This window comes from Lottia gigantea (genome assembly GCF_000327385.1).
Source record: "Lottia gigantea unplaced genomic scaffold LOTGIsca_38, whole genome shotgun sequence".
Classification (NCBI taxonomy): Eukaryota; Metazoa; Mollusca; class Gastropoda; family Lottiidae; genus Lottia; species Lottia gigantea.
Genome location: NW_008709295.1, coordinates 1,024,352 through 1,039,178, shown reverse-complemented (window position 1 = coordinate 1,039,178; position 14,827 = coordinate 1,024,352). Strand labels below are relative to the sequence as shown.

The following is a 14,827-nucleotide window of genomic DNA, read 5'->3' as shown; positions in this document are numbered from 1 at the left end:
AGAAAAGTAGCCTGGCCTACATTCGTAACAATCAATCATTTCCATAAAATGTTTTAGTGGAGTGAGACCTGATATACTTAATTTGGCATAAAACCTCTATCCGAACCAATATAGCCTTCTTCTTTCGCTATTTGGAACATTTTTATTCATGTTGAATCATTTTTATATGTTAAGAAAGTAATTATTTATACAATCCTTTTAACTTCCCCTTTAAATGCGTTACTTTTTATACCCTTGAAAATAAAACTGACTGGTTGTGTTTATGGTTTGACAGTACCTGGATGAGCAAAAAATAATATCCGTGTCCGACTACACTTGCTAGTTTTACTTACCTAAACTATACGACACGTGGTCACACATACCATACAATTGCCCAAAGAATAACCTCCCACCATTAACATCTACGTTTAAATCAACAGATCTGAAACAAGAACCAGAATGATAAGATTATGGATTAGAAAGATGAATAAATGAATAAACTGTGTGGTATTTCAACATTAAGTGTTTTGAGCTACTAGAACCGATTAAACATACAGTAAACATAGGTCTCCTTTGATTCCTTCGTTACATAAGAATGCGTGGTGCCAGGCCAAAGACAATATGCAGTATATAGTTTGAGAAGTTTAGTGGCAAGTTTACCAAAATTATAAAACAATAACAATCATTAATTCAAAGGACGTTGTTGGGACTAGCGTTCGAGAAAAGAATCATGTTGTTGCGGTCAAAATAGTACAATGCCATATTTTCTCTTTAATGTGCAGTCATTTACATAATACTCCGGCAGAATCTTATTTGAAGGCATTTGGAATCACTAAATACGGTTTTTAAGGAAAATTATATTCTCATTCTCAAAGAGCAAAATGATCACTTCGACGATGAGGGCTATTACCATTTTTTTGTAATAATCTAAATAATGAGTAGTTTTTGAGTTATTGCACTTGACTGATAAAATAAAAATAATAAAATAGTTATGTTTAACGAAATATAAATGCAGACGACGTAAAATAGCTCAGAAGCAGACAGATCTTTGTCGAGTAAGTCTAGTTACTGTAGAATTTGATAATTGGTTCCTAATCACAGCCATGCGGAACCAGAATCACCGCATTAACCGAAAATTTTACATCATAAATATTCCACATACGAACGTGGACATATTAGGCGCACTACACAAATTCCAATAAATCCCTACAATTCAGAGACTGTCTATTCACATATATACGAGTTGGAATTTGGATTATTCAATGTTTCCATAAAATTCAGAATTTTAATACACACTAAACATATGAAATTCGATGAAATTTGGACAGAAAATAAGAAAGTTGTTAATGCGCATGTACACTATGCAAATTTAATATTTCCGTCATATTCAAAATATTTCATTATACAACATAAATTAAGAAATAAGGAAGTTGGTAATGCGCATACGCAACAAAAATTCAATATTTTCATTAAATTTAGATTTTGATTATACACATACATACCAAGTTTGGTGAAATTAGAAAGAAATAAGAATGTTGGTAATGTGCATATTTTCCTGCAAATCACAAATCGAACATTCAAGTGTATACCAAGTTTGACGAAATTCGGATAAGAAATAAGAAAGTATATTAAGGCGTAGGGTGCTTTAGAAAGTTCAACTTACAGCATGACACTTTAATCCACCCAAGAAAGTATTTTTTTGCGCAAACTTGACATAATGCATTTCTGATAGAAAATTGGGGAGCTTTAACCGACATGTTAAACTCATTAATTCTATATATACTGACAGGGCTAATTAACCGACTTTTATATGATACCACAATGTTAAACGAATGGCGTTTTAAAATATGTATGCTACATAGACATTTTGCATTGTAGCTGGAAAGCGCAATTGCTATATCTCTATTAGGCTCCGAGATACAGCACTACAAGTATACAAATGAATCATTTTTAGTCCTGTTTAAAATCGGAAAGTGTGGTTTGAACCCAAAGGACAAAAGGTCATCAGATAGTCAAGATATACAAATTATCATTATAGTACACATGAAGGTCAAGGTCATGGGTTATACGCCCTTAAAAAAAAATCCGGTCGTACAAAAAAGGCAAAAATGAAAATCGAAATTGGGCTATAGACTTAGACCTAGATAAACGTTCAATGTATCCTTTAACCCCAAAATTGCGCAAATCAGATAACAAATAGCTTCTGAATAGATTTTCCCCGAAATGAGTCAATCTAAGATGGCGGCCATGTGTTATTTTCGGTGCGTATTTTTTTTCAAATTAACATAAGTCGGTTCCACCGGAAGTGATACCACCGAAAACTCTGGAAGTTATGGACACATTTTGAAAGTGTGTCAAATAACACGCCCTCTACAGCCCATTTTCTGTTTATTGCTATTTTTGTTGCTCAGAAATTTTCGTTTTACGAAAAGTCAAAGGGTCCAAACAAAAATATCACACAAATAGTTTATTTAAAGATGGGTTTCCTTATTTTTTAGTGTCAAATTGAGCAAACCATTTGATTAATTCGTGTTACTAATGAATTATCATGTATTCTTAATCATATCATTTTGTTCCTATTGCATATAATTATTAGTTTTAACCAATCATAAATGTCCATGTTTGTACAGTCTGGATAAACAAAAAAAAAAGGCTTTTTGACCTTCTTAATCTGTCACAAGTTGGAATTCTGCTGGTAATTCTCTTCTAATTTTACCTAATTATGAATTAATTATGGACATGTGATACAAACTGGTATTTTTCCAAGTCATTAGAACACATCTACCTTCTATTCATACAAGTATTAGCATTTTCATTTTCATAAATGAAAATAAGGGAACCCATCTTTAAAAATGTAAAAAAATCCATTCCATGGGACATCAATAGCGAGTGTGGCAACTTTCTTGTTTCAAGAATAATTTTGTTCTCAGATGTTCCCATGAACGCCATTACACCCCTCATTGAAGTCAGTCGGCAGATAACGTCAGCAGGGATCAATAAGGTCATTAGAGTCTGTTCACGTTCCTGTCGGTTCGCTGGAGGCGTTATATGTTGTTTAAGCTGTTTAACTCTGCCATCGTTTCTGAACAGACAAAACTGACTTTCATCTGTAAAGATAGCTTGCCAGGCAAGGTAATATACTCCCACTGGCAGCTTTGATTTTAAATAAAAATATTTGGCAGTATAGTAACAATTACTAGTATGAAATACTCAACACTTCTCTTGAACTTTTTGAGGCTATACTGAATAATATTACCAAGTTTCATCAAAATCTATCAAGAATTGGGCCTTCTAGAGTGTCTACAGGCTAAAACTTGAACGCATTTTTAAGAACAAGGGCAATACCTCATACGGCTATAATTATAATCAATGGACAGACGAAACAGAAAAAGAGTGCATAAGGTCTGGGTTAGGGCCTGGATTGAACGAAGAGAGTCCTTGGGAGCCGTTCGTTCCTTGATGAATGAGCTGAGACTGGAAGACCACAGCAAATTCCGAAATTTCATTCGAATGTCAGCAGGGGATTTTGAAGAGATGCTGGTCGGACCAAGAATTGGCAAACAGGATACACAAAAGAGAGAATCTATTTCAGTGAAAGAGAGCCTAGCCGTCACTCTTCGATTACTAGCAACAGGTAAATTAAAACACAGTAATATTTTCTTGGTCTTTATTTATAGACCTCAAAAAGCATTTAAAGGGATTGTTGCACGTTATTATATAATGTAACAGCCGATAGAGTCAAATTTCAGCTTCAATCGTGAATTCGTTCGAGATTCACCGATCTCCGTTAGGTTAAAACTGCGATGAGACTCTATTGGTTGTTTAATATATAAATCGATATATATATATTATGTAGTTAAATTAGATCAACAACGCCAAAGAAATAGTTAATTTTTACTGCCAACATGTTTCAATTTCATATTTTCAAGGCATAGTAAGGCATAGCTTGTTTCAATTTCATATTTTCAAGGTATATATATATATATTAAAAATATATAATTACGTGCAACAATCCCTTAGAGAAAATATATTACAAGACGATTTTACTTCGAATATTATGAAACATCCCCCTATCTATTCATACTTTCACATAATAGTAATTGTAATTAAACAAAATCTGTTTCAGGTGATACTTCCACCAGCCTAATGTACCTGTTCCGCATTCCGGAAGTAACAATATCACGCATCGTTACAGGAACATGCCAAGCCATATTTCAAGTTCTGAAGGAACTATATCTGAAGGTGAGTTTGGTAGTTTACATCTTGTAGTTCATAATGTTCCCCAAAACAAAAGAATTATCAATCTCCAAAACTCAAAATGGATAAATCACCAGTTCTGGTGATACATCTGAGATGAAAACGAATGATCTAGATTTTGAAGTTGTCCGCTACTGCTTCCATCAGTGGCTGTATTAAAATTAAGAACTGGGCTGCATGTTGCACTGCGATAGATTGACGTAGTACTGTCGCGTAAGATGGATCAAATTCGTCTTCTTCTGAAATTTCAAGAACAGCTCTTTGGATCACCCGCTTTAACTGCCTACTGCTGGATTCCTTGGACAGTGACCGTAATTTCGAGGCCACATAAGAACCAAACGTATCGTATTCATCATCATCTTTTGACAACAGTGCACAAGCCTTCTCCAAGGCTTTATCAACCGGACTCTCATTTTTCTTGCGCTTCCAAGGACTTGATTTATTTTGTATTGTCTTGTGAATGGTTTGAGAAAGATCCTGTGTAGCAGTCACTGTTACCTCTTGTTCTTCTTCATGGGTATCGTCTGTATTTAGTGACGAATCTTGTAGGTCATCCATGTCGCTCTGTATCCTGAAATGAAATGAAATACCTGTCATTCTATTTCAGTGCCCGACGGAATCGCATCAGTTGCTGCGTATTGCCACTTTTTAACTAAAGCACTCGTTGCACCATTGAAGAAAATCCATACCAAGACTGGAAATGTTAGGATGTTTATTGTTGACCAGAATGTATGAATCTGTTTTAAGGTCATTGATATTTGTTGATGCTAAAAACGTTCCAGTATATCTATGGTGTGACTCTGCAACCGTTTTAAAATGGATTAAATCACCACCGCAAACTTTCCGTCCCTTTGTTTCTGCACGAGTTGCAGAAATCCAGGAGTCAATCGATGTCAAACTCTTTAGATATGTAATGTCTGAGTATAATCAGGCTGACGCTTTAACTCGTGGAATATCAGTCTCAGAGTGGCTGGATGGTCCACGTTTTCTTAAGTTACCGGAATCGGAATGGCCAAATTTCGAGATTAAAATACAGTGTCAAACAAGAGAAACACCAATTGAGTATAAGCCACCCAAAAAAGAAGAAATAACACAAACTGCTGTTCACAATGATCCAGTAAATGAAAATAACATGTTAAATAGACTTTTAGATAAAACATAAAACAGATATATGTGTAATTTAATTAGATTTGGAAAGTATATCGCGAAGATAAATTTCGAGAAAGGACCTTTTACCGTGTCTGAATTACACCATTCTCAAAATGTGTTATTCCAATGGACACAATGTGATCTACCTAAATCAACTGATATTCAAGGAATTACACTTCAACGGGATGGAAATGGTATTATTCGAGCCCACGGAAGATTGGAACAAGTTCGAACTCTGCCTAAAGATCAAAGAAATCCAATAATATTACCGAAAAATCATCAATTTGTGCACGAAAAACGTGGACACTGTGGATATGAGAGGTTAATCGCAGAAGCCAAAAAACAATTTTGGATATTAGGTTTAAGGAATACTGCTAAGTCGCTAACAAAAACTTTTATTCCGTGTAGAAAATTAAGGAAAAAGCCAGTGGAACAGTTGATGGGTCAAATCCCAGAACTCAGAGTTGCTGCTGGATTCCCAGCTTTTTACAACGCAGCTCTCGATATGTTCGGTCCCGTGTTTATAAAATTAGGAAGGAAAACATTAAAGGAAGCGCAATTGATAATATTTACGTGCATGACGTCACGCTCTATACATTTGGAATTGGTATCTGATAAAAGTTCTGATTCATTCCTCATGGCTTATAGGAGATTTTCATGCCTGAGGGGACAAGCTAAGTGTGTGTGGTCTGATCAAGGAACCAATTTTGTGGGTGCGCAATCTTATTTACGTGAAATTATGGAAAATTGGGATTTAAACCGTGTTAGAAATGTGATAACTCAAAACTATTCCCGCGATTTGAAGTTTAACTGGGAATGGAATATCCCACGAGCATCCCGCATGAACGGTGTAGTTGAGAGTCTAATTAAGTCCGTAAGACAAGCCTTTAATGCTACGTGTAAATCACGCGAATACACCGAAGAACAGTGGCACACAATTCTAGCGGAAATAACATTTCTGATAAATTCTAGACCGTAAGACATCTGAAAATCGTAGAAGGTTAATTTGTGAACCTGAATGAACTGTGAAATTGTTCACAATTCTAAGGCCCGTTATTCTGTTGTAGACAAAGTACAACCACACAAAGTAGGCGAGTCTCAAATCGCATTCATAAGGATTGGCGGAAAGACAACTGGACAGATGTGATTATTAAATTAATTCAAAATTATAATAAGGTTTTAATGATAAAAAGATAGCTTGCCAGGCAAGGTAACATACGCCCACTACCAGCTGTCAGACAAAATCTTTTGTGGCTTAATAATGAATTTTCAAATAATCTTAAGGTCATCTATAAATCAAGGCAAAAACCTGAAACAGTTCATCAAGTTATCATCAAATTCAAACATAAACAATGTCTAATCGCTGTACACACAAGGACAGTAACTCTGAAACTGTTCATCATCCGAATATTACCAATTTCTAACTTGATCAAGATCTCATCATGCATATCTAGTTTCATCAAGATCAGATAAAAACTGTAGTCTCTATCGTGCCTACAAGTCAAATTTGACACGTTTTTACTAAGTCAAGGGTAATAACCGTGAACCCTGTAATCCAATTATTATGAATTTCAAACTTGACTGAGATCAATATATATATGCATACCAAGTTTCATCAAGATCGAATAAAAACTGCAGTCTCTATCATGCCTACAAGCCAAATTTGACGCCTTTTTTGACTAAGTCAAGGGCAATAACTCTGAAACAGTTCATCCGATTATTACCAATTACGAACTTGACTGAGATCTCATCAATACTTACATGCATACCAAGTTTCATCAAGATCCGATAAAAACTGTAGTCTCTATCGTGCCTACAAGGCAAATTTGATGCGTTTATACTAAGTCAAGGGCAATACCTCTGAAACAGTTCATCCGATTATTACCAATTACGAACTTGACTGAGATCTCATCAATATATTATACATGCATACTAAGTTTCATCAAGATCGGATAAAAACTGTAGCCTTTATGGCGCCTACAAGCCAAATTTGGCACGTTTTTACTAAGTCAAGGGCAATTACTCTGAAAGCTTTTTTCCGATTATTACCAATTTCGATGTCCGAGATCTAATCAATATAAGTTTCATCAAGATCGGATAAAAACTGTAGCCTCTATCGCGCCTACAAGAAATGTGAACGAACAGACGGACAGTGGCGACGGCAATATACGTCCACATTTATAGCAACGGAGAACTGATTTTATGGCTCAATGGAGGTTACCAGTGTCAGTTTGTCCTTACTAAGTTAAAAGTGCACCGATTCTTCCATTTAGTCCTTATTTTCCTATCTTAAGCCCACTTCACTGTTTCGTTACCAATTAGTCAAAGGGCTTGTCAAATGGAATATAACATAACCTACCTGAGAGAAATGGTAGAATAAACGGCATATCTGTGAAATTACAACATAGCATTTCTGGTCTCCGTTAACCGGGCGCACTTTTTGGGGTTTATCAATATAGGCCTAATACTATTTTCTCGGAGACATATGATAAAGCACATTGATTTCAAGAGAGGTACAAACTATAAATGCATAGATTTCTTCTAATCATAGCATTTTCATATAATCATCCCAATTTATCGATTGCATCATCGCGCAATAATTGGGTCGAATAAACCTGCTTGGGCCTTTTAACCAAAATGACTGTTTAGCTATATAAAAAATATTATGATATAAGTAGCTACGATGGCTCACATACGACATTTTGAATTAAAAACTTTAAGTTTACCTAGGTGAAAAATAATTATCACAGAAGTGATTCAAATTATGATTATCCTTAAAATAGCTAAAGGTCATTCGAATCGCTGAAATGAATTTGATTTCGGGGAAGGGAGGGTTTGATTCTCCCAAATGTTCAGGCCTAGGGTGGAGCATTAATTCTTCAAATAAAGAAATGCCAATTTAAAGTTAATGAATAAAACGTTTCATAGTTAAAGAACTACATTTATGCCATAATGCTTGAAAAACATCCATTTTCTGCTTCACCGACATAAAGAAACTTTGTTATCAAACTGGATTTCAAAATGTAACAGACGGTTTCTCCTTGAAAAAAAAGTTATTTTGATAAAATTTTCGAAAATTAGGTGATAATTGGTGTAATTTTTAATTCAAAACTTTAATTTTCACCTAGGTGATAATTCGTGTAATTTTTAATTAAAAACCTTAATTTTCACCTAGGTGATAATTCGTGTAATTTTTAATTCAAAACCTTAATTTTCACTAGGTGATAATTCGTGTAATTTTTAATTCAAAACTGTAATTTTCACTTAGGTGATAATTATTTTCACCTAGGTGAAAATTAAGTGATGATTCGTGTAATTTTGAATTAAAAACTTTTTCCACCTAGGTGATAATTCAACGAATCTTGTAAAGAAAAGTATTTAATTCAAAATTCTTCAAATTTTAATTCAAAATTATTTTCACCTAGGTGAAAATTAAGGTTTTTAATTCAAAATTACAGGAATTATCACCTGGGTGAAAATTAAAGTTTTTAATTCAAAATTACACGAATTATCACCTTTAAAGTTATTAATTCAAAATTACAGGAATTATTACAAATTAAAGTTTTTAATTCAAAATTAATTTTTACCAAGTAAAAAAAAAAGTTTTTTATTCAAAATAAAAATTGGAAAATGTCGAAAGTATCGAAAATACAATATATTTGATGTAAAAATCCAAATAGCCGTATCGTATTTTTATTGGTGAACATTTCCCTATTATTTAACATTGAGCCGACTTTCAAAAGGCCTATATGATTCATATATATTACTTTATCATACAGTGCCCTTTCAAAGGGCATCATAAATACATCGAAGTTAATATTCCTTAATAACGGTTGTATCTGGTGGTAAATAAATAATACAAAAGGCTCCAAAACTCCTCGAAAGAAACGATAACTATGCAAATTACCGAGAGCTTTTTAAAACTAAAAGTAATGTACCAAAATTAAAGTAGGTATCCATGAAATTGAACTTATTACATCTGTATACAAAGACGAAGGGTACGATTAAAAGTTAGAATCTACCAAGAGTGTCAATACCGGCTGAGGACCGCTAAATCCGACAGATTCGCCTACGGAATAGATGAGTGACGGCGGCGGCAACAACACTAGGCTCTGTCATTAGCCGACGAACAGTCCTTCGACAACTTCATAAGCTGGTTTACCGACCTTTCCTTGGAATGGCCCTGACCCGTCAGCGCAGACTGCAATGGGCACGAACTGTACTTCGGAGGCATCGACTTGACTGTGCGAGAGTGCATTTTTACAGATGAAAGTCAGTTCTGTCTGTTCAGGGATCGATTAGCACCAAACTGCATCACCGGTTCACCGGTAAAGGTTTCATGGTATGGGATGGCATTTGTGGCCAGATTACAACACGACTGGTTATCATCCGACACAGGAATAAAGTGTTGAGACCTGTTTCTTCAGCATAAGCAAAGAAAATTGATTCAAATTGTTCAAGGCTACCTGAACAACAATAAAGTCAAGGTATTGTCATGGCCATCATTTATTATTTATTATTGGAATTATTGTCATGTTCAGACATGAACCCCCTTGAACATCTCAGGGATCATCTTGGTCGTCAGCTGTGCATGTACGGCCTCCAGGGAACCGACATGAACTTAAACAAACTCTATTGACATTATGGAACGGGTTACCTGCTAACTCACGTGATGACGTGGAATGGACTTACATTTTTAAATAAACTCTGATGTGTGTAATTGTTTTTGGAACCTTTGACTCCTTAGTGTATTGCGGAGAATGAAATATCGGCAGTACAATACATTTTCATTTTAAATCAAGGGAAACGATTTATATTTATAAATAAATCATATTAAATCTCCCAATAGCCCTTCGTTTTTTGTTTGGTAAAGTCGTTAAAAACTTTCTTTTGTCCTAGGTTAGGTTTACTACAACCAAATAATATGAAAATAGGATTTGGTCTTGGTCTCTATCGCGTTCACAGGCCATTCGTCCACATCTGTACAATTTTTTTCGAGAACTCATTTTTGACCTTTTTGGCCAATCCAACTATTACCCTAAATTTTCGAAAAATCTTAATTGACAATTTCACCCACCAACCAAGTTTCGTGGAAATCGATTAAAATCAGAAAGTCAGAATATTGACCAAAATTAGGTACAAAAAGTTTTCGACAAAATTTTCGAATTTCTGAAACTGCTGTGTGTTTGGAAATTTAAACAACATTTTCGTTTATGTGTGGAAGAGGTAACAGCTTGAAAAACACAATAACCCAAACCTGGCAACCATGCAGAATTGTGATATAATCATCTAAATATTAAACTTTACAAAGCTCAATTTTAGTTACCCGTATCTGTTTTCAGACTAGATATTTAACATTCGGTTCGTCTCTAAATATCGGATAATCTTAAAATTATTGACAAAGAAAGTAAATGTAGAAATTCTTACCTTTGAATTGCATACTCAATTGTTCCTTCATTATGAGAAGCGACCATAAAAGCACATTTTCTATGATTAGCCAGGTGTTGCATTAAATAATCCAATGATTGATTATACATTTTAGTAGTATTTTCAAAGTCATCGTGAACTGGGTTTGTATAACCATGTACTTTAGCCAATTCCTTCTCTTTAAGCATGTAAGCACCTCGTACTAATTTGGTTCCAAAGTATCTGTTCTGAGACAGGATGAATTCGACATCTTGTTTTAACAATCCAAAAGTTTTCTACAAATGGTCGAAATTTTCATAAATCTTGAGAAAACATTGAAAAGACAACTCTAAAGAACACAACAGGGATTGAAGTGGGAACTCCCGAGTAGTTAAATGATCTCAATAGCTGAGATTGTTGGAAATTTTTCCCATTTTTGTGATATACTAAAAATACTCCGTAATGGAGTTTTACGTCACTCCTTTCTGCACATAATTGGGCTAATGCAGACGGACAATGCCATGAAATGTGCAACGAGAGAAAATTTGTACAGACAGCGACATTAGCCTGCCCCTTTTTTACTTCTTTTTGCCGAGGGATTTTTCCATTTAAGTACATCCGACCTACATCTCTGACAAGGAGAACCGTGCAGCCTATGTGGGTCAACCAATTATTACTTGATGGCAAATATTAAGACAAAACTTGAATTGATCCTACTGTATGCGCAGAGCAAAAGAATTGGTTTGTTATACGATATATTTCGATGAAAACATTCCTATAACAAGAGAACTACAAATAAGAATATTACAACGTTTCTTTTTTAGGATACGAGTCATATACAATTATATCAATTCTAACGTATAAAAAATACACACCGCACCTTCAGATAACATTGATATGTGAAGCAAATAAAGGCTTTCTCCACATTATAAATCAACATTAAAGCCAGAACAAATAGTTTTGTGGCACCATTGAAATAAGTATATTCAGCATCTATCATAGCCATAACACCAGTTTGTACAGCAGTCTACAAAAGATAAGTTCTATTTATTTGATGACACAAATGAAACACGCACTGAAGTAAGTGTTAGTTGACGTCACTATTTTTGGTCTGGTTGCGAAGTCTCTTGCGGGAGCTGCGTAATTTTCAATTAACTCTTTCTGGAATAGAATGAACCACAGGCATCGGGCCCCGATACACATAAAAAGGCTAGAAAACCTCTTTACAATCCCTTTAAGTATATTTTGCGATTGATGTCATAAAACACTTAGTTTTAGTGAAATTGCACGAACCACAGAAAATCCAATGATGCTTGATGCTATTAAGGCGCGAGAAAATGGCGCAGCGCCAGTTACGTTCGACTAGTAGCGCTTCGTGTGCGGATAATTTTTAGTGTGCTTTTGGTCTCTCGCCGTCGTGTGGAAAATATCTATCGTGTTTGATATTTTTGACCACTCGTGGCCGATGTCGCACCGTGTGCTGGTAACCGTGCGCAACTTTCTCAGACGACGAAGCAACACACATGCGTTATTGGTATTCAAAGATGGCGGCGCCCAGTGAAGTAGTGACAGAAGCAATCCTTGAGATAGTGTCCCAGATAAACATAAACTTTTTAGGAAGCCTGTTTCCTATTCCCTAACAGCATTTCGATAACTTATGCGAACGACTGTGATGCACTGTCATGGTCCTGTCACACAATGGCGATTTGGTCAACGTATGCCAGCATTTAACCCGTAGGTTGAAGTAAATCGAATAAGTAATCGGTAAATTTAAGAAACACCGCTGTACGGCGAAGTCGTCGAATATTTTGTGCGTGCACAAAACCTTGCACTTACAACTCAAAGGTCGATCAATTTTGACATGCGCCATACTTTAAATGATGCCACTTTGGTTAACAGATTTACAGAACTACTCTGCTTAGCTATGTGCAATTGTAAATCTGAAAGCACTATTACTACTAGGGGCGGGGGCGAACACAGTTTTAATATACTCTTTCAAAACAGAGAACACAGCCTTATTAATTCTTTAAAGATAACTTGCTAGGAAAGGTAACATACGCCCACTACCAGCTGTCAGAAATGATAAAAAAGTCTGTAGTGGTTGAATACGTGAAACCAATCATCCGATTGTTACTAATTTCAAGCTTTACTGAGATCTAATACTCAGTTTCATCAAGATCGGAAAAAAAATGTAGTCTCTATCAGGCCTACATGTCAAATTAGCCGTATTGAATTAATTCAAGGGCAATAACTTCAAAACCATTCATCCGTTTGATACCAATTTCGAACTAGACGGAGATCTTGTCCATATATACATGCATACCAAGTTTCATCGAGATCAGATAAACAATGTAGCCTCCATTGTGCCTACACGACCAATTAGACGCATTGAATTAATTGAATATCATCCATACATGCCAAATTTAACGCGTTTTTACTAGGTCAAGGGTAATAACTCTCGAGCCTTTCATCCGATTATTACCAATTTCGAACCCACATGCATACTAAGTTTCATCAAGATCGGACAAAATTGCAGCTTTTAACGTACATAGCATACAAGCAAAATTTAACCCGCTTTTACTAAGTCAAGGGCAATAACCCCAAACCCATTCATCCTATTATTACCAATAGCGAACTTGACCGAGATCTCATTAATATATACACGCATACCAAGTTTCATCTAGATCGGATAAAAGCTGAAGCCTCTATCGGGCATACAAGAAATATGGACGACGGACGGACAGGGGCTACAGCACTATACTTATTGTGGCGAGACATTCAAAAACTAAACTTCCAGAATTTCTTTCGGCTAAATATTCTGGCGAAAATCATCTTTCAGGACATAATCACACTGAACCTGGAACTCGTTTAGATTTACGACTATATTCAAATGATAATCCCAACCCAGGAACAGCACCTATCAACAGAATAGACCAAACGGCGTTAGAACATGACATTCTATACAAATCCTACTTTAAGAGAAAAAGTTGAACGACCTCTAGTCATAACTTGACATAAGGCTTTTAAAATCAAAAATCAAATTAGGTGTGGGAATAACAGATAAAATTCATAAAGAATTCAGAAAAATTAAAAGTGTACTCCAATAATGTTATATGCCGAATGAAAGGGGATATGAATATTGTTTAACAGTTATAGATTTATACTCGATATGTGTAAGATTCGGGTATTTGATCAACCATCATTGTTTACATATTTATTAAAACTAACTTTTACAACTAAAGATTCATTTAAGGGAAATAACTCTTGTATGATTTAGACCACAAGGTAAGTATGTAATTTAGTCCGAAGCACATATCATTTTATATGACTGTCAAGTATATCTCATCCCTCTTCTTAAGCTCAAATAAAACTTTACTATTGTTTATAATACTTTTAAACTAAACTTTTACAACTATTTGTTTATGTTTTAACAGTTCACATCAAATTATTAATATTGAGAGTCACTGTATCTTATTGGTACTTTCACTGATCTCCCTGATCTGGTATGGTAAGTATTGGATACATTAACTGGTTGAGATGATTCAGAGGACTGTTCAGGTAAGTTTGAGGTAGGAATCTCTAATCTATTATTATCTCTGAAGTCTATTTCAGGATCAAGAATTCGTGGTTTGAACTTGGGTTTGGTTGGTTTTAGTTGCCTCCTATTTCTTCTCAGTCTGGAACCTTCTTGTGATTCAACTATGTATGATCTAAGAGAAGTATGAGTTTTGTATAACTTTTCCTGGAATTAATTCTTTGTTATGTTCAATCACAACAGGATCATCTGGTTTTAAGTTTGACAAAGATTTTACTCCAGCTTTGTTATAGTAAAACTCTTATTTTCTCTGTTTGTCTTGAAGGATATCTTTAATCATATTACTATCATATTTGTCTGGTTTCAGTAATATTGAAGTAGTTGTTAGACTGGATTTTAATCTTCTACCAATATGTAATTGAGCTGGTGAAAGCATTACTCCTTCTAATGGTGTGTTTCTATAATCAAGTAAAGCTTTATATGGATCTTTACTCTTCTTAA

At 35.0% G+C, this 14,827-nt stretch overlaps 1 protein-coding gene across 1 annotated transcript in view; it reads right to left on the bottom strand.

Moving 5' to 3' along the window:
• LOTGIDRAFT_121811 (hypothetical protein) overlaps positions 1-11,815 on the bottom strand; it is a gene marked incomplete at both ends in the record, with an annotated part of 34,868 nt that extends 23,053 nt beyond the window's left edge. Inside the window, 3 exons of the mRNA XM_009059214.1 lie at positions 333-421; positions 10,813-11,087; positions 11,672-11,815. Coding sequence (XP_009057462.1) covers positions 333-421; positions 10,813-11,087; positions 11,672-11,815 — 508 coding nt within the window. The remainder of the gene's footprint in view (positions 1-332; positions 422-10,812; positions 11,088-11,671) is intronic.
• Between the last annotated feature and the right edge of the window lie 3,012 nt (positions 11,816-14,827).